Source organism: Oncorhynchus mykiss, chromosome 10, assembly GCF_013265735.2.
Source record: "Oncorhynchus mykiss isolate Arlee chromosome 10, USDA_OmykA_1.1, whole genome shotgun sequence".
Taxonomy (NCBI): Eukaryota; Metazoa; Chordata; class Actinopteri; order Salmoniformes; family Salmonidae; genus Oncorhynchus; species Oncorhynchus mykiss.
In genome coordinates this window covers 19252073-19275574 of record NC_048574.1, presented here as the reverse complement: position 1 = coordinate 19275574, position 23502 = coordinate 19252073, and the positions used below count along the sequence as shown (strand labels likewise).

Below are 23502 nucleotides of genomic sequence, written 5' to 3'. Positions count from 1 at the left end.
CGAGTCACTGGTACTTCTTGCTTTAGTTTTTGCTTGGATTCAGGAATCAGGAGGATAGAATTATGGTCAGATTTGCCAAATGTAGAGCGAGGGAGAGCATTGTATGCATCTCTGTGTGTGGAGTAAAGGTGGTCAAGGATTTTTTCCTCTGGTTGCACATGTGACATGCTGGTAAACATTTTGTAAGTTTTCTGCATTAATTTTTCGGCCACTAAGGGCGCCACTTCTGGGTGAGCATTTTCTTCTTTGCTTTTGGCCTTATAGAGTTGGTTGAGAGCAGTCTTAGTGCCAGCTTCGTTCTGTGGTGGTAAATAGACAGCTACGAATAATATAGATGAGAACTCTCTTAGTAGATAGTGTGGTCTACAGCTTATCATAAGGTACTCTACCACAGACGAGCAATATCTTGAGACTTCTTTAATATTAGACATTGTGCACCAGCTGTTATTGACAAATAGACACACACCCCTACCCCTCGTCTTACCAGAGGTAGCGTCTCTGTTCAGCCTTTCACGACTTCCGCCGAAGTCGGTCCCTCTCCTTGTTCGGGCTGCGTTCGGCGGTCAACATCACCGGTCTTCTAGCCATCGCTGATCCACCTTTCATTTTCCATTTGTTTTGTCTTTGTTTTCTACACACCTGGTTTCATTCCCCAATTACTTGTTCATGTATTTAACCCTCTGTTTCCCCCATGTTTTTGTGCGTGATTGTTTCCATGTTCATTCGGTACGTTATGGCTGGATTTCGACAGGTGCTGTTTTCACCCGTGTGTAATTGATTACCGTTTATTGTTGGTCAAGTGTATGGTTACCTTGTGCCTTTATTTTGAGTAAAGTACGTTGCTCACTCATTCTGCTCTCCTGCGCCTGACTTCATGCACCAGCTACACCCACCTTCTGACACCGCCGGTGCTTGGAAAATCCCGCTAGCTCTATATTGTCCGTATCATCGGTCTCGGTGAAACATAAGATGTTACAGTTTTTAATGTCCCGTTGTTAGGATAATATTTATTGTAGGTCATCAATTTTATTATCCAATGATTGCACATTAGCAAGAAGAACGGATGGCAGGAGAGTTTACTCGCTCGCCTACAGATCTTCAGATGGATGCCCGATCTGCAGCCCATTTTCCTGCGTGTTTTCTTCACCCAAAAGGCGGGGATCTGGGCCTGTTCCAGTGAAAGCAGGATATCCTTCTCGTTAAAGGAAAAGGTTTCTTCCATTCCGCGGTGAGTAATCACTGTTCTGATGTCCAGAAGTTATTTTCGGTCATAGGAGATGGTAGTAGCAACATTTTGTACACAATAAGTTAAAAATAAAGTTACACAAAACGCAAAAAAATAAACAAAATAGCACAATCTGTTGGCAGAATGTAAAACGTCAGCCATGTTCTTCTGCGCCATCTTTCAAACATCCCCTCTTCCACTACTAGGCATACTCACTCCCTTGTCCCAAATTGCACCATTTTTCCTTTATTGGGCTTTGGTCAATAATAGTGCACTATATAGGGAACAGGATGCCATTTGGGATGTCTCACCTTCTCTACCCTCTCTAGTCTCTCCTACCATCTCAACCCTCCATTCTCTCTCTCTCACTCTCTCACTCACTAGTACTTTGACCAGGGGAGCAGTCGGTCTGCAGTACTTTGAAGAGTTCACTGCCGTCAGTAGCCTCAGAATTGCCTGGCATCAACATGCATCTCTCTGCCTGGCATCAACATGCCTTTTTCTGTATGGCGTCAACATGCATCTCTCTGCCTGGCATCAACACGCATCTCTCTGCCTGGCATCAACATGTATCTCTCTGCCTGGCATCAACATGCATCTCTCTGCCTGGCAACAACATGCCTTTTTCTGCCTGGCATCAACATACATCGACACGCCTGGTAATTCTCTTTAAACTCATTTGAACAATTTTCCACCCTAAACGCAACATGCAACAATTTCAAAGATTTTACTGAGATAAAGTTCATTTAAGGAAATCAGTCAATTGAAATAAATGTGTTAGTCCCTAATCTATGGATTTCACATGACTGGGCAGGGGTGCAGCCATGGGTGGGCATAGGCCTTGGCAGTCAGGCCCACCCACTGGGGAGCCAGGCCCAGCCAATCACAATTATTTTTTTTCCCACAAAAGTGAAGAAGCCGGATGTGGATGCCCTGGGCTGGCGTGGTTACACGTGGTCTGCGGTTGTGAGGCTGGTTGGACATACTGCCAAAATTCTATAAAATGACTTTGGAGGCAGCTTATGGTAGCGACATGAACATTCAAATCTGTGGCAACAGATCTGGTGGACATTCCTGCAGTCAGCATGCCAATTGCACGCTCACTCAAAACTTTAGACATCTGTAGCGTTGTGTTGTGTGACGAAACTGCACATTTTAAAGTGGCCTTTTATTGTCCCCAGCACAAGGTTGACCTGTGTAATGATCATGTTGTTTAATCAGCTTCTTGATATGCAACACCTGTCAGGTGGATGGATTATTAGGATGATGATAGATTGGATTTATGTCGTGCTTCACAAACTGAATGAATTATGTCACTCTGAAATAAATAAAGAATACATATTTTTCCAAGTGCTCAAAGCGCTTTACATTGTAATGGTGGAACACATTTTCCTCTCGTAAATGAATCTCTCTATTCAATACATATTTATTGGGGGTGTAGCAGGGATGTGTCCGTGCCCCCTCCAGTGTATCCCACAGAGGTTCAACTTCTCATGTGACTTTAGTGGTTCTAATGGGCCACGCATTATTCATTGCCATATCTCCAATGTTTCTTCTCCCCCCCAAGCTTATGACCTGCCTTAAATGATAAGTTAAATATTACATTAATTTATTCATAAAAGCACAGTTTAAATGTCCCGGCACTACAAAAACGACTTATCCTCAAGCATTTCACCCCCAAACCTACTGTGTTGGTCGCAGTGTCACTGTAGGCTAGCCTACAGCCTAGCTATGTGGAAACAAGACCAGGCCTTGCCTTCCCTGCCTGCCTAAAGGGATCAAACATGGTGGATATGGAGGTGCTGGCTAGTCTCTCTCAGGGGCTGGCTGGTTGTCTGTTCATCTAGGGGATTTATCGTTCTCTCTCCCCCCTCCACACCCCCAGCCGTCCCTGGCTACGCTAATAAAACGTGAACAGACAGTGTAGCGTGAAGAAATGTACATCCCCAAGCCACGTCAGTATGCACACTCTGATCAGGCTTATTGGGGCAGAAAGAGAGGGGAGTGCCTGCTCCCTCCCTTCAGGCCCTGGAGAATGAGGGATGGTGAAAGAGGGGGTGCGGGGATAAGGGAGTTTCCGGGGTGTGTGAGTGTGTGGTCTGTTCTGACCTATGTTGAGTGGGACTAGAGGGTCTTCAGATACCCTTTCAAGGCCAATAACTTGAATTTTCCTAGATACAGTTAGCATTCCTGTGCATGCCACACCAAATAAACAGCTTTGTTTTGAATGAGTACCGCCCCAATTGAATAAATGATTTCACAGTACTCTGTTCCAATGTTGTTGTTGAATTCTTCAAGTGTATTATAATCTTACCACTGTGCATGCAGTACCACAAATGGAGTTGTAGTAAGTATTTCGGCAATAACATCCCAATAGTCTCAACGTACAATATACAGTGGGGCAAAAAAGTATTTAGTCAGCCACCAATTGTGCAAGTTCTCCCACTTAAAAAGATGCGAGAGGCCTGTAATTTTCATCATAGGGACACTGTCTGTCAACTATGACAGACAAAATTAGAAGAAAAAAAATCCAGAAAATCACATTGTAGGATTTTTTATGAATTTATTTGCAAATTATGGTGGAAAATAAGTATTTGGTCACCTACAAACAAGCGAGATTTCTGGCTCTCACAGACCTGTAACTTCTTCTTTAAGAGGCTCCTCTGTCCTCCACTCGTTACCTGTATTAATGGCACCTGTTTGAACTTGCTATCAGTATAAAATACACCTGTCCACAACCTCAAACAGTCACACTCCAAACTCCACTATGGCCAAGACCAAAGAGCTGTCAAAGGACACCAGAAACAAAATTGTAGACCTGCACCAGGCTGGGAAGACTGAATCTGCAATAGGTAAGCAGCTTGGTTTGAAGAAATCAACTGTGGGAGCAATTATTAGGAAATGGAAGACATACAAGACCACTGATAATCTCCCTCGATCTGAGGCTCCACGCAAGATCTCACCCCGTGGGGTCAAAATGATCACAAGAACGGTGAGCAAAAATCCCAGAACCACACGGGGGGACCTAGTGAATGACCTACAGGGAGCTGGGACCAAAGTAACAAAGCCTACCATCAGTAACACACTACGCCGCCAGGGACTCAAATCCTGCAGTGCCAGACGTGTCCCCCTGCTTAAGCCAGTACATGTCCAGGCCCGTCTGAAGTTTGCTAGAGAGCATTTGGATGATCCAGAAGAAGATTGGGAGAATGTCATATGGTCAGATGAAACCAAAATATAACTTTTTGGTAAAAACTCAACTTGTCGTGTTTGGAGGACAAAGAATGCTGAGTTGCATCCAAAGAACAACATACCTACTGTGAAGCATGGGGTTGGAAACATCATGCTTTGGGGCTGTTTTTCTGCAAAGGGACCAGGACGACTGATCCGTGTAAAGGAAAGAATGAATGGGGCCATGTATCGTGAGATTTTGAGTGAAAACCTCCTTCCATCAGCAAGGGCATTGAAGATGAAACGTGGCTGGGTCTTTCAGCATGACAATGATCCCAAACACACCGCCTTGGCAACGAAGCAGTGGCTTCGTAAGAAGCATTTCAAGGTCCTGGAGTGGCCTAGCCAGTCTCCAGATCTCAACCCCAAAGCAAATCTTTGGAGGGAGTTGAAAGTCTGTGTTGCCCAGCAACAGCCCCAAAACATCACTGCTCTAGAGGATAGAGAACAGAAAACATTTAACCTCTGTCATTGCCAACAAACTTTTGTTATTGACCAAATACTTATTTTCCACCATAATTTGCAAATAAATTCATAAAAAATCCTACAATGTGATTTTCTGGATTTTTTCCCTCATTTTGTCTGTCATAGTTGAAGTGTACCTATGATGAAAATTACAGGCCTCTCTCATCTTTTTAAGTGGGAGAACTTGCACAATTGGTGGCTGACTAAATACTTTTTTGCTCCACTGTATCATCTTTACAGACTATCCTTATTGATATTTATAAACTGGGTGGTGAACACTGATTGGCTGAAAGCCGTATATTAGACCATATTCCATGGTATGACAAAACAAATATTTGTACTGCTCTAATTACATTGTTAACCAGTTTATAATAGCAATAAGGAACCTCTGGGCTTTGAGGTATATGGCCAATATACCACGGCTAATGGGTGTTTCCTCAGCCGTGGTATATTGGTCAAATACCACACTTCCTTGGGCCTTATTGCTTAATGTGATAAATGTACAGTAGTTCATTATTATATTGACAGCCTTGAGATAAATCGGCTTTTGGGTTTCAGTGGCAGACTTCCTGCGCTACTACGATGCATCTACATTTTGATATAATACATTTGATTTATGCAGTGCTTCTCCAGTAGCTCAAAGCATCACCTTCTCCTGAGTGCTACAGTCCCACTCCATTCATTTGTTAATACGCTTACCTTGCAGTAATCCAGGTCAGCGATTGATTGTGATGAAGTGTGTCTGTCTACGTACTGGAGTTATTAGAATAATATACACATACAGTTATGGAGAAAGGAGGGTTTACTGGGCTAACTTTGATAAATGACGATCATACTAATCTGATTATGATATTGTGCTCTCTCAGGTCTTTGCCTGGAGGTAGCTTTTCTCTGAACGTAGACAGACATGCCTGGCATGTACTCCAGGCTACTCTCACTCTAGACGCTTGTAATAATGATTTGTACTCTGTACTTTTCCAGAACTCGATCTCTCTCTTTTTCCTTGTTTACTCAATTTGATTCAAAGGGCTTTATTGTGATAGGAAACATATGTTTACATTGCCAAAGCAAGTTAAATAGATTAAGAAAATAAAGTGAAGAAAACAATAAAGAATTAACAGTAAATGTTATAGTTTCAAAGGAATAGAGACATTTCAAATGTCATAATAATTACAGTGTTATAAAGATGTGCAAATAATTTAAGTACAAAAGGGAAAATAAAAACATAAATATGGGTTGAATTTACAATGGTGTTTGTTCTTCACTTGTTGCCCTTTTCTTGTGGCAACAGGTCACTAATCTTGCTGCTGTGATGGCTCACTATGGTATTTCACCTAATAGATATGGGAGTTTATAAAAATTGGATTTGTTTTCAAATTCTTTGTGGGTCTGTGTAATCTGAGAGAAATATGTGTCTCTAATATGGTCATATATTTGGCAGGAGGTTAGGAAGTGCAGCTCAGTTTCCACCTCATTTTGTGGGCAGTGTGCACATAGCCTGTCTTCTCTTGAGAGCCAGGTCTTCCTACGGCAGGCTATGCTCACTGAGTCTATACATAGTTAAAGATTTCCTTAATTTTGGGTCAGTCGAAGTGGTCAGGTATTCTGCCACTACACTCTGTTTAGGGCCAAATAGCATTCCATTTTATTCTTTTTTTTGTTAATTACTTGACACATTGGAAATAATTATCTTTTTGTTTTCTCGTGATTTGGTTGGGTCTAACTGTGTTGCTGTCCTCCAGTTCCAGCTTGCTTAGGGGAATCTTCTGTAGGTTCATCTCTTTGTAGGTGATGGCTTTGTTATGGAAGTTTTGGGAATAACTTCATTTTAGGTGGTTGTAGAATTGAATGGCTCATGTTTTACGTTGTACACAGAGGATCTTTGCAGAATTCTGCGTGCATGAATCTCAGTTTGGTGTTTGTCCCATTTTGTGAATTATTGGTTGGTGAGTGGACCCCAGACCTCACAAACATAAAGGGCAATGGGTTGTATAACTGATTAATGTATTTTTAAACAGACACAATTTGACATCCCAATTAGGATGTTCTTTTTGATGGTGTAGAAGGCCCTTGCCTTGTCCTTCTTGTCTCTCCCTCTCTCTCTCTCTCTCTCTCTCTCTCTCTCTCTCTCTCTCTCTCTCTCCCTCTCTCTTTTCAACGGGCTTTATTGGCATGGGAAACATATGTTTACATTGCCAAAGCATGTGAAATAGATACACGATCAAAAATGAACAGTGAACATTACATTCAAGTTTCAAAGGAATAGAGACATTTCAAATGTCATATTATGGCTGTGTACTCTCTCTCTCTCTCTCTCTCGCTCACTTTCTCTCTCTCTCCCCCCTTGTAAATTCACCACTGTTTATCTCTTCAAATGCTATATTCTGTTGGTCAGACTGTGCTGTGCTCTGGTGTGTTCAGTGGAGGAGGCAATATGTTCGAGACTAGTTGTCTTATCTCACAGGCCCAGGTTCACCTGTCTTGTGAGCAGAGCAGCAGAGTTCTAGCCTCGCAAGCTGCCTGATCCCAAAAGCTTCCATGAATGTTTGCTGCACGGATATCATGATAGCGCAGCGGTAATCATTCTGGTATTTACGAGGCTGGCAGAGTTCACCTCAAATCCACTTCAATTAGTTTTATGGTTAGGGCTGAGTACAGGTCAAATGTGATGTTTCAAGTTGACCATTTTCTATTGTAACATAGAGACCCTCAACGTGTACTTGAATCAGTTTCGATGAGCAGTTGCGATACTTGAGGAGGCATGAAGTTTACCCCCAAACTGGATGTTCTTTCTAAATGCCACTCCTCCTCAAAATGTGACCTCATATGGAACGGAGAGTGAAATGAAAGAAGTAGCCAGAACTGGTGATTCACGACAAGCTTCTCTCTGAAAATCGTGTGCTTTGGATCCAACACAAGGGAAAAGGGTTAAGCATCTCTGGCCCTGTAGCCTGTCTACACCGAAAGGGATCAGGCCAGTTCCCAAAGACGTCCCTTTTCGAGTCCTGCTGCTGCAGTGCTGTTGCTCTCTATGCACTTTATCACTTTCTCCCCTCTTCTCAGTATTGTTTTGAAAAAAAATCTTATAAAATGGCAGTGTTCACTTGCCAGGCCCCTTGGGCAAACTTGTTACCTCAGTCACACTTCCCAAAAAGCTTAATTTAGCTTAGCAGGCACCACTGAGTGAGAGCACTTTCTGGCACTCCATTTGTTATTGTAACAGTTTTAGAGACTCCACTGCAGTGAAGCGTTAAAGCGTTTACATGTGTCTCAGACCGGTGAGATAGACATGTTTGAGGTGATGCAGGAATGGTGTTCAACTCTCTACATGTGGGTCTGGCACAAAATGAACTTCCTTGTGTGCATCCCTCCGTAGAACTCTGGTGCTGTTTTCCTTCCTTTACCTGGTTCACTTGTGTCAGGTCAGTAACATCAAAGAGGATGGGAAGTGTTCTCTGTCTTAGTAATACGCGTCTTTGGTGACGTTGCTCATAGGAGAAACGTATAAGTGGATTCAGGAGGGAGGCAATGGGATGTGACAACCACAGAACTGTAATGTTACATGCAGTGGCTCATCAGTGATAATGTTTTGCTTACCATGTAAACTTTCTTTAGGCTGTCATTGCTGCACTGCCAAAGCTATAGCATTTATAATTGACCCATTTTCTTTAGAACTTCATGTAATAAATTGAGAGGATCATTCAATTATTTCAAGATAACCATATTACCATAGTCATTTTTAATGTTAAATTTCTCTCTGTTCGAAGACAATGTAAAAACAATTTCCCACCACCTTTCAGCATTTAGCAATGCTAAATGCTTGCCCATTTCTGAGCGGTCTCTTGCTATATGATGTGAGCTTGGCTTGTAGACAATAAATGGAGTATTGATAAAGATTATTTAATTTAAGGAATTCATTTTATAACATGATCAAAATGAACTCTGAATAAATTAAAACCTACTTGCGGCAGGACTTAACTCTCTGTTAAAGCTAACAGCTAATTGTTAAAGGCTAGCAGTCGATTTCACTACACTTGAATCTTTGTGTTTCCCATTGATCTGCCTTGTAAGCTAACAAGCACATTGTTCCCCGCAGGCTTTCAACGTACCCATTAGGTCTCTTTTTCTCCACTCTGAATGAGTCTGCATTTAAGTATCTAAATATCAGCTAAATCCCTTTCTTACCCAAAGCTAGCTGCACTAGCTGCTTAGCCACCACCCAGTGAGACTGATGTCTGTCCTCACCCAGACAGTATATCCTCTGGCCTGCCTCCTAATCTCCCCATGGCACATCAGAGGATAACCAGTTTAATAACTCCTCCTGTTCCGAGACAGTGCAGTAGTGAATCCCATGTCTCTCTTTTTGGCAGGGGTTCAATATGACTGGGTTGATGTCCGATTTTTTTAATTGAATTATGTTAATTTACTTTAACAACTGTGCTATTTGGTTGAATTAAATAATTACCATTTCAATTATTAAGAAGTGTTTTTCTTAAATCCAAGGTGGTAGCAGTGGAAAGGTGTATCACAGTGTTTTTGGTAAATGTTATATATTAGGGATTTTGTCCATGATTAGACTGAGCTCTGTTTTTTTCTGTGTCGAAAGAGATTTCCAAGTACGAGCTCTGCAGCCTAGGTACTAACACAGGATTCTCCAAATCCTGCCCCATCCTGCCCCCTCCTGCCTTCTTTGAAAGATACCCACTCCCACTCATCCCCCTCCTCTTTTCCTCTCCAATCTCCCCTCTCATCCCCCCTTCTCCCACATTCAGGAAATGGGAGGCCTGCCAGAAGCGCTCTCTGTTTCCGGGAATCTGTCCCACAATGCCGCAATGTAGTAAGCTGGCTTTGACGTGAGCGCCATTGTTCAAAGTGCAGGCCCCATTGTCTGAGGGAAGGAACAGCAACAAAACCAAAAACCACCCGCGGAAGAAGGGAGGAGGTGGAGATAGAGGGGCCTGTGCTATTTATATGAAGAACCCAGCCACCTCCTATCTCTCAGACTTAGGCATCTGGGTAGGGATCTGCATGTTTGATATGCCAACCAGTGGAACAACTTGGACCAAGAAAGTGCCTGAGGACATGGGGCTTATGTTGGCATCGCCACACCACCGCATTTTTGATTATGAAATTAATTCAAGTGGGTCTGGTGTTCCATCATTTTTGGTCCCTTCGAGTAATGGTGGTGGTTGTGATCCTGTGATGTGTAAGCAGATGATGAAAGATGTACCTATGATAGTGCAGTCTACTGGTTAGCAGCATGTCATGAGACAGACGGCAAGGTGGGTTTAGAGGTGGGGGGGTTAGAAGCTGGCTGTCTCTGACTGATGATGTCACTCAGTACACAGAAACATGCAAATGACAAGGAAGACCAGGGCATGTTTTCATTAAGCGCCTCAGAGTAGGAGTGCTGATCTAGGATCAGTTTTGTCTTTTAGATCATAATGAATAAGGTTACCCCGGAACTGTTGATTTATATACATATATTTTAATAAAATGTATGTTTCTAGTGTCATTTTCTTGACGTAGCATGCAATAACAATACAAACATGGTAGCAAATGGAGAATATAAGGTTGAACATGGGGCTGGTTTCAGATACCCAGATTAAGGATATTCCTGGACCAAAAAGCACTTTCAATAGATTCTCTCTTCAATGTGTTTTAATCTAGGTACAGGCCTGTGAAATTTTTGCTAGAACAATAAACTTTTTGCTTGAATTAACACTTCTGGAGTATAATGAATACTCGGGGAGAAAAAGGTGTATATTCACTCGCAGAGCGGGAGGTGTTTATCGCAGAAGGCAGGAATTGTGGTCACAGGCAGGCAAACAGGCAGGTGAATCAAAACTAGGACTGAAGGCTTTAACTGGTTCTCACAAACGAGCTAGGATAAGGCTTAGTAGAGTCAAAACAAACAATAGCTCACAAAGGTACAAACAGAATGAACTGAACTAAATAAGGAGCTGATGAGACCAGGTGAGTAACTAACACAGGTGAAATCAATTAATCAAGAACACAATGAAACAGAACACAAAGATTGACTATGAAAATAAATACAGAACCTTACATAGAGCTACAATACATTTTACCTCACAGGGGTCCAATTCCATACAGTTTGTGAAATTTAACCTGTGTTGAAAAAATTATTCTGAATGTCAAAGTGGAATTAGGTTTTTAGAAATGTTTCAAAATTAACAAACTAAAATGTATTGAATCAATAAGTATTCAACCCCTTTGTTATGGCAAGCCTAAATAAGTTCAGGAGTAAAAATGTTCTTAACAAGTCACAAAATAAGTTGTATGGACTCACTCTGTGTACAATAATAGTGTTTAACATGATTCTTGAATGACTACCTCGTCTCTGTTCCCCGCACATACAATTAACTGTAAGGTCCCTCAGTGATGGGTCAACAACATTGTAGTTACTCCACAATACTAACTTAAATGACAGAGTGAAAAGAAAAAAATACATTCTAAAACATGCATCCTGCTTGCAATAAGGCACTAAAGTAAAATGTACTTTATTTAATGAATGCAAAGCATTATGTTTGGGGCAAATTCAACACAACACATCACTGAGTACCAGTCTTCATTTTTTCAAGCATGGTGGCGGCTGAATCATGTTATGGGTATGCTTGTCATCGGCAAGGACTAGGGAGTTTTTTTTAGGATTAAAAGAAATGGAATAGAACTAAGCACAGGTAAAATCCTAGAGGAAAACCTGCTAACCAACACTATGAGACAAATTCACCTTTCAGCAGGACAATAATCTAAAACACGGCCAAATCTACACTGGAGTTGCTTACCAAGATGACATTGAATGTTCTTGAGTGGCCTAGTTACAGTTTTGACTTAAATCGTCTTGAAAATCTATGGAAAGAAAATGGCTGTCTGATGGTGATTCTAACATGTATTGACTCAGGGGTATGAATACTAATGTAAATGAGATATTTCTGTATTTCTTTTTCAATAAATTTGCTAAAATGTCTAAACATGTTTTCACATTGTCATTAAGGGGTATTGTGTGTAGATGGGTAAGAAAAAAAGTATATTTAATCCATTTGGAGTTTAGGCTGTAACACAACAAAATGTGGAATAAGTTAAGGGGTATGAAGGCACTGTACACTTAGAACAGGGTTTTACCAATGACAAATAGTATAATAGTATTCTAATCCTTTCTCGTCTTTGTTTTCACAGGTTTTCCAAAAAAGCAACCAGGTCAGAGTTTTTTCCTTGCTTCGCAAATCTTTGTCTACATTGTCAATCACAAAGGACTACAATCATGACCTCCAAACGAACCAAAAACTATAATGTCTTACCACAAAATAAATTATATGCCCCTAAGAGTTGGGTCACCTGGTATGCGTCCTAAATGGAACCCTATTTACTATTTAGTGTACTATTTTTGACCTGGCCCTGGTTAAACGTATTGTATTAAATAAGGAATAGGGTTCCATTTCAGATGCTGCCCTGTATTTGAGTTGATTTAGCCTGATATTATGAGGCTTTTGGACGCCATACCGTGCCTGACACCCTGATAAGCATGTTAAGATGACACCTCGCGTATCTAGAATCTGATGGTGCAGTCTTCCTCCTAAGCCGCAGGGATTTGGCTCTCTATTTCGTCTGGTAAAGGGTCTAAGTCCCAGGTGTCTAATATACAGTATGTCTGAGAGAGTATTGTAACAGATAATATTAAAAGTATAATATAATGGGGTCGTTCCATGAATAGAGTGATATTTTAAGTATACATTTTTCACCAATATTGAAATTTAAAAGCCTGGTTAAAAACCTGCACAGACGTGCGAAATCTGGTGTCCTGTGTGTGTGTGTGTGTGTGTGTTTCTCACCATGCCATCTGTGTTTGTGTGTTCCCAGGACCCCTAGCATTCTCAGCAAGGACCACCCCCCAGACAAGAAACCCAAGAGTGACAAAAACACAGTCCCACCTGCGCATGAGTTTGACCCTACAGGTAAGTGTGCACGCACAAGCATACACACACACACAAACAACATAGGTCCTGCACACACAAACACACAACAGAAAACAGGACTTGCGCACACTTGCAACATACACTCATTGAACAAACTGCGCAAGCACAAAATATAATACACACCTCAATCCATTTCAATGTCTAATCTCATTTTCCACTTGGTTGGTGCAGTATATTACTGTCGGTCAGTTACTGGCGATAACTGTAATAATCATTTGACACAATATTAGCTACTGACCAAATAAACAAAATTATATGGGGATAGTAATTAACAGCTCCTTAAGTAGTGGAATGGAGTGGAAAGAGTTTCTGTTAGTGGCGAATCCTAACTTCATAGCGACCATTAATGCACATTGGGGTTGTTTCAAAATGAAAATAAACTCTTTCACTGTTACTGTATTGTCTGATATAAGCTCAAGCCAATCACTGTTATTAGACCCTTTCAGACTTCACTCACTCACACACATTAGATAATTGAATGTAAATTATGCAGCGTGTCGATGTGATAAATGCTGCGGTGACATGCTATAGCCTAGGAGGGAGCTACTAGACACCAAACGGAAGACAACAAACCAAAGCAGGACGGGACTACCTGGACGTGTCCAATAGGAAACGTTTGTTTTTGTTTTCCGTTGCAAAACGTTTTGCTACGCTGTGCACTAATGTATACGACCCTGGGAATGGAAAATGTTTTGCAACAAAAACAATAGTTTCTTATTGGCCAAGTTCACGTACTCCCTCCCTCTTTTTTTTCATTTGATACCTAATGAATAAGGACCCTGTTATTAAAGGTCCACACTGGAGACTAGGGGTTAATGTTTGGTCTGGGGTGGGGGGGTCAAATGGGAGCACCGTGGCTCCCCAGCTGACAGCCAGATTAACAGCCAGCACCAGGCTGATGCTTATCTTCTGTTAGGCTGGGGAAACAGGAGTGGCAGCAGGATGAAACACAAACACACACACATGTACATACACACATTCAAACACACACAGTCGCAATAATACTTTCACACTCGCACACACATCATGGCTGCTGGAGTCTGAGGATGAAACACACACACACACACACACTGGTTAATAGTGCGCTTTGAGCCCTAGTCATGTGATGAGGTAGTCTACTCTTCAGAAAGGCACAGCACCAAAATCCCTCCCATTTTAGCCACGTACTGTAGGGTGCTAGCGGTCTAGTCTGTGTTTTATGAATGTGCAATGAGCATACACAGATACGGTCATCCTTCCTAACTCAGTTGCCGGAGAGGAAGAAACCGCTCAGGGATTTCACCATGAGGCCAATGGTGACTTTAAAACAGTTAGAGTTTAAGGGCTGTGATAGGAGAAAACTGAGGATGGATCATCAACATTGTAGTTACTCCACAATACTAATTTAATTGACAGAGTGAAAAGAAGGAAGCCTTTACAGAATGCAAATATTTAAAAACCCGTGTTAATTTTCTGTAATGCCTCTTACTGTAACGTCATTCAGAGGTGGAAGAAGGATCGGACCAAAGCGCAGCGTGGTAAGTGTTCATGATGTAATATTTAATGAAACCAACTGAACACTGAAATACAAAACAATAAAGTGAACGAATGAACGAACAAACAAACAAAAACCGAAACAGTACCGTGTGGCCCAAACACTCACACGGAAACAAACACCCACAAACCAAAAGTGAAACCCAGGCTACCTAAGTATGATTCTCAATCAGAGACAACTAACGACACCTGCCTCTGATTGAGAACCATACTAGGCCGAAAACAGAAACCAAACATAGAAAAACAAACATAGACTGCCCACCCAACTCACGCCCTGACCATACTAAAACAAATAATAAAATAACAGAACTATGGTCAGAGCGTGACACTTACCAGATGTTGGGCATTATTAGTGGATTTGCACTGCATTGTGCATGGTTAATTTGTAACAAAAAGGACAATTTCGTAGACTGACTTGAAAGCCAGATCAGTGACAATTGCAAAAAAGCAGGTTAAACTATTTTGATAAAATAATGAAATGATGAGTGGGTCTTATGTTTGTGGAAGACTTATATTTAGCTTAGGTATAATTTTACAAGCTTTGAATTCATTATATTATTCCTGACTGTTTGAAATGCAGTGAATTGATATTTAATTGCGCAACAATGGTTATTTAACCTTTTAAGGTTTTTTATCAATATATTTATCGTGAATTGGCCATAAGTTAGATTTTTAGGCCAGATTGCCCAGCCCTAGTTGTAGAACTGATAAACAACAGTGACGAGTCAGCCTATAGAGAGGAGGTACAGTGCGTTTGGAAAGAATTCAGACCGCTCGACTATTTCCACATTTTGTTCGGTTTCAGCCTTATTATAAAATTGATTATTCTCATCAATCTACACAAAATACTTCATAATGACAAAGCGAAAACAGTTTTTTAGATATTTTTGCAAATGTATAAAAAATGTAGAACAGATACCTTATTTACATACGTTTTCAGGCCCTTTGCTATGAGACTCAAAATTGAGCTCAGGTGCATCCTGTTTCCATTGATCATCCTTGAGATGTTTCTACAGCTTGATTGGAGTCCACCTGTGGTAAATTCAATTGATTGGACATGATTTGGAAAGGCACACACCTGTCAATGTAAGGTCCCACAGTTGACAGTGCATGTCAGAGCAAAAACCAAGCCGTGAGGTTGATGACAGGATTGTGTCGAGGCACCAGCCTGGGGAAGGGTACCAAAAAATGTCTGCAGCATTGAAGGTCCCCAAAAAGGTCCCCGCAGTGGCCTCCCTCATTCTTAAATGGAAGAAGTTTGGAACCACCTAAACTCTCCCTAGAGCTGGCTGCCCGGCCAAAGTTAGCAATCGGGTGAGAAGGGCCTTGGTCAGGGAGATGATCAAGAACCTGATGGTCACTCTGACAGAGCTCCAGAGTTCCTTTGTGAAGATGGGAGGACCTTCCAGAAGGACAACCATCTCTGCAGCCCTCCTCCAATCAAGCCTTTATGGTAGAGTGGCCAGACAGAAGCCACTCCTCAGTAACAGGCACATTACAGTCCGCTTGGAGTTTGCCAAAGGGCACCTAAAGCGCTCTCAGACCATGATAAACAAGATCCTCTGGTCTGATGAAACCAAGATTGAACTATTTGGCCTGAATGCCAAGCATCACATCTGGAGGAAACCTGGCACCATTCCTACAGTGAAGCATGGTGGTGGCAGCATCATGCTGTGGGGATGTTTTTCAGCAGCAGTAACTGGGAGACTAGTCAAGATCGAGGGAAAGATGAACGGAGCAAAGTACAGAGAGATCCTTGATGAAAACCTGCTCCAGAGCGGTCAGGACCTCAGACTGGGACAAAGGTTCACCTTCCAACAGGACAATGACTCTAAGCACACAGCCAAGACAACGTAGAAGTGGCTTCAGGACACGTCTCTGAATGTCCTTGAGGGGCCCAGCCAGAGCCCGGACTTGAACCAGATCAAACATCTCTGGAGAGACCTGAAAATAGCTGTGCAGCGACACTCCTCATCCAACCTGACTGAGCTTGAGAGGATCTGCAGAGAAGAATGGGAGAAACTCCCCAAATACAGGTGTGCCAAGCTTGTAGCGTCATACCTAAGAAGACCCGAGGCTGTAATTGCTGCCAAAGGTGCTTCAACAAAGTACTGAGAAAGGGGTCGGAATACTTATGTAAATGTGATAGTTTTTTTTTCTACAAACCTATTTTTGCATTGTCATTATGGGGTATTGTTTGTAAATTGATGAGGGGAAAAACTGATTCAATCAATTTTAGAATAAGGTTGTAACTTAACAAAATGTGGAAAAAGTGAAGGGGTGTGAATACTTTCTGAATGCACTGTATATATACAGCAATGTTCTAACTTCTATTTGAAAGCCTTCCCAGAAGAGGGGAGGCTTATAGCAGCAAATAGGAGACCAACTACATATTAATGCCCATGATTTTGAAATAGAAATGTTTGGCGAGCAAGTGTCCACATACTTTTGGTCATGTAGTGTATATCTCACAGGTTAAGAAACAATCGTTCAATAGCTCAACCTGTGCTGGTCCATGATATGCTGACCGGTCTCTGAGACTTTAATCTGGGAGTTCTAAAGAGTTAGTTTTAATGTAAACTGTCCCGCAAGGAGGAAAGAACATGGCTTGCTGATACAAAGAAAGTTAAGAAACATTTATCTTTATGCCTTCATTTTCTTTGTCTGAGAGCCATTTTAGGCTTGGCTTTCCTCAGAATCCTTCTTCTTTTGAATTCTGATTTTTTTTTAATCATTCTTAACCTCAGTTCCCTTTATTTCAGTTTAGTTGTTTTCAAGGAAGCGTTATCTACATGTCCATACATAAATAGATACAGTACCAGTCAAAAGTTAGGACACACCTATTCATTCAAGGGTTTTTCTTTATTTGACTATTTTCTACATTGTAGAATACTAGTGAAGGCATCAAAACTATGAAATAACACATATGGAATCATGTAGTAACCAAACAAGTGTTAAACAAATCAAAATATATTTTAGATTCTTCAAAGTAGCCACACTTTGCCTTGATGACAGCTTTGCACACTCCTGGCATTCTCTCAACCTGCTTCACCTGGAATTATTTTCCGACAGTTTTGAAGGAGTTCCCACATATGCTGAGCACTTGTTGGCTGCTTTTCCTTCACTCTGAGGTCCAACTCATCCCAAACCATCTCAATTGGGTTGAGGTTGGGTGATTGTGGAAGCCACATCATCTGATGCAGCACCATCACTCCCCTTCTTGGGAAAATAGACCTTACACAGCCTGGAGGTGTGTTTTGGGTCATTATCCTGTTGAAAAACAAATGATAGTCTCACTAAGCGCAAACCAGATGGGATGGCGTGTCACTGTAGAATGCTGTGGTAGCCATGCTGGTTAAGTGTGCCTTGAATTCTAAATAAATCACAGACAGTGTCACCAGCAAAGCGCACACACACCATCACACCTCCTCCTCCATGCTTCACGGTGGGAACCACACATTCTGAGATCATCCGTTCACATACTCTGCATCTCGAAAAGACATGGTGGTTGGAACCAAAAATGGTATATTTGGACTCATCAGACTCAAGGATAGATTTCCACCGGTTTAATGTCCATTGCTCGTGTTTCTTGGCCCAAGCAAATCTCTTCTTATTATTGGGGTCCTTTAGTAGTGGTTTCTTTGCAGCAAATCAACCATGAAGGCCTGATTCACACAGCCTCCTCAGATGTGTCTGTTACTTGAACTCTGTGAAGCATTTATTTGGGCTGCAATCTGAGGTGCAGTTAACTCTAATGAACTTATCCCCTGCAGCAGAGGTAATTCTGGGTCTTCCTTTCCTGTGACGGTCCTCATGAGAGCCAGTTTCATCATAGCGCTTGATGGTTTATGCTACTGCACTTGAAGAAACTTTCTTCAAGTTCTTGACCTTTTCTTGATTGACTGACCTTCATGTCTTAAAGCAATGATGGACTGTCGTATCTCTTCACTTATTTGAGCTGTTCTTGCCATAATATGGACTTGGTCTTTTACCAAATAGGGCTATGCTCTGGATACCACCCCTACCTTGTCACAACACAACTGATTGGCTCAAACGCATTAAGAAGGAAAGAATTTCCACAAATGAGCTTTTAAAAAGGCACATCTGTTAATTGAAATGCATTCCAGGTGATTACCTCATGAAGCTGGTTGAGAGAATGCCAAGAGTGTGCAAAGCTGTCATCAAGGCAAAGGTTGACTACTTTGAAAAATCTCAAATATAAAATAACACTTTTTTGGTTACTACATGATTCCATATGTGTTATTTCATAGTTTTGATGTCTTCACTATTATTCTACAATGTAGAAAATAGTAAAAATAAAGAAAAACGCTTCAATGAGTAGGTGTGTCCAAACTTTTGACTGGTATTGTACATACATTCAATAAAACAATTACTAATTGCAACAGAATTCAGACTGACTGCTCACACACTGTAAGGTAAGGTCTATAGTCACACTGGTAGAGAAGACGCACTCTTTTTTTTGCCATGTTTTTTCTCCTCCCAATGTTTTAGATTTTCTTGTCTTTTGCTCTGTTTTCTCCTCTGTGTGTCCTGGTTGTGTTTTTACGTTACCATGTGAACTGTGTCGTGCTGTATTAGACGCGCCTGTGCAGCTGTCTGGCTGTGTAGTAGCCGAGGGAAGCCCCTCCGAACCCTGTGGTAAGATGGCCTTAATGGCTGTGTCTCAAAAGTCTCTAAGTGTTCTCTTTTTCTTGTCTCCTCTCCTTCATTTGATCTGAGGGAACAGGACAGTGGACAGGTGAAAACCCGATTCACCAGCACTAGGCTTTTTTTCACCATAATAGCACCTATCCCACCTGTTAAGTTCAGTGCAAACAAAGGGAGTCAAGTTGAAGTTGCCGTTTTAGACTATTGAGATGCACCCCGTTCGTGTGTGGGGGCTGTTTTGTTTTGCGACGTCCCCAGTTCTTCTGCCATGTGACCCCCTGTTGTTCACTAACATACTAACATGAGTCCTACACCCCTTCGTTCTCCTTTTATTTAATCTTTATTGAACCATTGCCTCTCATTGCCCTGGCAGTGAACTTTCCCACAGTGTTGAGAAACATTGTCTGGGTGTTTTAGTGTTACCTGGCCAGAGCAGCGAGAAGGAAGATGTTTGGGTTGAGGACGGAATGCTACCAGGAGATGTTGAGGGGAGAGTTCAGCCGAATTACCTATTTATTAACATTTTCAAGGTTGGAAAGACTGAAATCCATGCTTTGGTGTTGTGAAGCTAGCTACTGCCCCCAACTGTTAATGTTATAATTTTCTAACCAAAAAAACAATGTAAATCAATGTCCCCCGGTTAGCATGCTTTCATTTTCATTCCCAGATCATTTTTTAAAGGGATTGTGTAGCCCAATAACTTTGAAGTGACTTTGATGTGATTTTGGCATGACATTGAATTTACTTAGTTTTTTGGCTATAAAATTGCTAATACAGCAGGATTTTTTTCTGCATTAAAATGGGGCTTAGGTGAGGGGTTTGGCTGGGGTGTGGCAGTGGGCCTGGGCCATTAGCAAGGTCATCGACCCCTTTTTTTGGAGGCCTTCCTCTTGCTCGCAGAGACAAAATGTTGCTGTTTTAAAGTGAATTTTCTGCAATTCTACAGATTTTGCTATGGCTTATGCTGTGTTCTTATGCCATCTGAGTGACTTAACAAAGTCAATGGGGGCCCCATGTCATGCCCAAAATACTCCTGAATGCATAATTTTCTACAATTGTAGATTCTCCCTGACTGTTTTGCTTTTATTTTGGTGATTGTTAGTTAAAAATATATCTTATTTAAAAATATATAGGTCCAATATGTTTTCTACATACGTTATATTAAGTTTACACTGAAAACGTTTTTCCATCCCAAAAAGTATTTCCCCGAAAAAGGCGGCCCGAAAAAAACTTGTACAGCCCAGCCATGACTTTTCTATGTTGAGAAAAACGCTGTATAACATCAGTTAGTGTCAGTGTCTAGTTTAACAAAACCAAAGCAATGACTGCAGTCTCATTGTTCATAGACTGCTTTCAAGGTAAGGAAACAAATATGTGAATAACAACTGTGGCTGAACTGTCCATTAAAGTGCTTCAAAGTGAGACAGCACCACATTTTCTCACACATTTGCAATAATTTGAGTAATACATTGATGATTACATCTGTTGCTGGGTTGCAACATTAGCCATTATTTGACATTGCACAATTTCTTACTGTATCTCCTGCAACCTAGCCTCGTATGATCCATCCTGATCTCGAGAGCTTACATTCTGTTTTGCTTCACAGATAACGAATCAGAATGTAAGCTTGCGAGATCAGGATGGTTCGTACGAGAGGCTACCTGCAACCTGGACTACTGGTTTAATCTGCTTTTTCGTTTGGCTTTGTTTACAGTATGCACTCGCTGTTTATAATGATGATATGGTTTTGGATGAACTATTGTCTTAGTGAAACTCACCTGCAAGTTTACTGGTGTGGTGAATCAATGTCAATCTACGAATGTGAATCCGTGTGTCTCTCTCTATTTGAAAGTCAAACAACTCACAATCTGTGTTCAAACAAACATGACAGAGGGTGCTGTTGCCACTTGTGTCCTGATATCAATGTTCCACAAACAACATGTCTTATGTGAGCATCAAACTGGGTTCCTAGAGGGTCATGTGTTATGCCATTATTTACAACATCCTATCAAAGCATCATATCATCATTAAAGGGATAGTTTAGCAAAACTATTTCGATATTTGTTTCCTTATCTTGAAAGCAGTCTATGGACAAGGAGTGATTGCAATCCACACTATACTTTTGTTTGTCTCTTTTTGTTCATAGACTGCCTTCAAGTTCAGGGAACAAATATCTAAGATGCAATTTTTCAGAACTATCCCTTTAACAAAATGCATCCATCTATTAAAGGCCTTTGAAGAAGAGAGTGAAGTACTTTCACAACTGGGTAGTATTAAGTATTTGAAACCAGGTAATACCCTTGAGGTATCAATCATTCATTGCTGCCACTCAATAGAAGCTTCAAAAGCCTCAGGTTTCATCATCATCATTTTATAACAACGACTAGCCACAAAACAGACCTGATCTATTGAGTGAGTGCCTCCGTCACCAAGGAGACACATTGCCTTATACCTGTATATAGGAAAACCGTTTGACACCCACATTGCATATTGTGCCCCATCACGCACACCCTGTCCCAACTCACTGTCCTTGATTCCTCTAACTGTGCCAGCCCGAGTGTATGTCTGTGTGTTGTTTGTGTGTGCGATGGTGTGTAACACAATATTTCTTTCTCTTCTGTCTGTCTATGTGTAGGGCTTGTCCAGCGTTGTGTGATCATCCAGAAAGATGAGAATGGCTTCGGGTTGACAGTGAGCGGAGACAACCCTGTATTTGTGCAGTTGGTCAAAGAGGGTAAGGCCTTTTCCATCATATTCTAATCTACACCTTCCTGTTCTTTAGTCAATTCAATTATGATGAGGTATGGTGTGGCTTAATTGGTAAAGCATGGTGCTTGCAACAGCAGGGTCACTGGTGCGATTCCCACTGGGGCCACCCATATGAAAATGTATGTACAGTTGAAGTCGGAAGTTTACATACACTTAGGTTGGAGTCATTAAAACTTGTTTTTCAACCATTTCGTGTTAACAAACTACAGTTTTGGCAAGTTGTGCATGACAAAAGTAATTTTCCAAACAATTGTTCACAGATTATTTAACTTATAAATCACTGTCTCACAATTCCAGCGGGTCAGAAGTTTACATACACTAAGTTAATAGGTTAATTGACATCCTTTGAGTCAAATGGAGGTGTACCTGTGGATGTATTTCAAGGCCTACCTTCAAACCTAGTGCCTCTTTGCTTCACATCATGGGAAAATCAAAAGAAATCAGCCAAGACCTCAGAAAAAAAATTGTAGACCTCCTCAAGTCTGGTTCATCCTTGGGACAATTTTCAAACGCCTGAAGGTACCACGTTCATCTGTACAAACAATAGTACGTAAGTATAAACACCATGGAACCACGCAGCCGTCACACCTCTCAGGAAGGAGACGTGTTCTGTCTCCTAGAGATGAACGCACTTTGGTGCGAAAAGTGCAAATCAATCCCAGAACAACAGCAAAGGACCTTGTGAAGATGCTGGAGGAAACGGGTATAAAAATATCTATATCCACAGTAAAACGAGTCCTATATCGATATAACCTGAAAGGCCGCTCAGCAAGGAAGAAGCCACTGCTCCAAAACCGCCATAAAAAAGCCAGACTACGGTTTGCAACTGCACATGGGGACAAAGATCATACTTTTTGGAGAAATGTCCTCTGGTCTGGTGAAACAAAAGTATAACTGTTTGGCCTGTCAGGAGGATTGAGCCAGAATTCTCCCAACTTATTGTGGGAAGCTTGTGGAAGGCTACCTAAAACATTTGACCCAAGTTAAATAATTGAAAGGCAATGCTACCAAATACTAATTGAGTGTATGTAAACTTCTGACCCACTGCGAATGTAATGAAATAAATAAAAGCTGAAATAAATCATTCTCTCTACTATTATTCTGACATTTCACATTCTTAAAATAATGTGGTCATCCTAACTGACCTAAGACAGAGAATTTTTACTAGGATTAAATGTCAGGAATTGTGCAAAACTGAGTTTAAATGTATTTGGCTAAGGTGTATGTAAACTTCCGACTTCAACTGTATATTTATTATATGTCAAGGTAATTTAATTGTATATCTTGGGGGTGTAAACCTCTGACGTTAGCACAATATATTCAATTGGGAGCATAGCACAATGTAAATATATATTCATGCAGTCTTGATAGCCAAGGCAAGGATACAATATATTGGATTTATATCTGGAGGTGTCACAATACAGTCAGATACAGTAATATCACTAACCTTTTATCATTCTCACTCCCTTTGCCTGTCCTGTCCTCTTCCGCAGATGGCGCTGCCATGCGAGCGGGTGTCCAGACGGGTGATAGGATCATCAAGGTGAGGCTCATTCCCTCTCTGGGGCCCATAACACTCTTCCTAGACATTACCCATAGCCTAATCTCTCGTGGACA

General features: G+C 41.3%; 1 protein-coding gene across 4 annotated transcripts in view; it reads left to right on the top strand.

Annotated features, from left to right (window-relative positions):
- The window catches only part of arhgef12b (Rho guanine nucleotide exchange factor (GEF) 12b), a 114676-nt gene that overhangs the window by 43454 nt on the left and 47720 nt on the right, over nucleotides 1-23502 (top strand). For 3 of the 4 annotated variants that reach the window (XM_021617667.2, XM_021617666.2, XM_021617668.2), the window contains exons 2-6: nucleotides 12119-12139; nucleotides 12800-12894; nucleotides 19048-19107; nucleotides 21752-21850; nucleotides 23379-23428. In XM_021617667.2, the coding sequence (XP_021473342.2) occupies nucleotides 12119-12139; nucleotides 12800-12894; nucleotides 19048-19107; nucleotides 21752-21850; nucleotides 23379-23428 (325 nt within the window). The remainder of the gene's footprint in view (nucleotides 1-12118; nucleotides 12140-12799; nucleotides 12895-19047; nucleotides 19108-21751; nucleotides 21851-23378; nucleotides 23429-23502) is intronic. The other variant, XM_021617669.2, reaches the window with a different exon arrangement.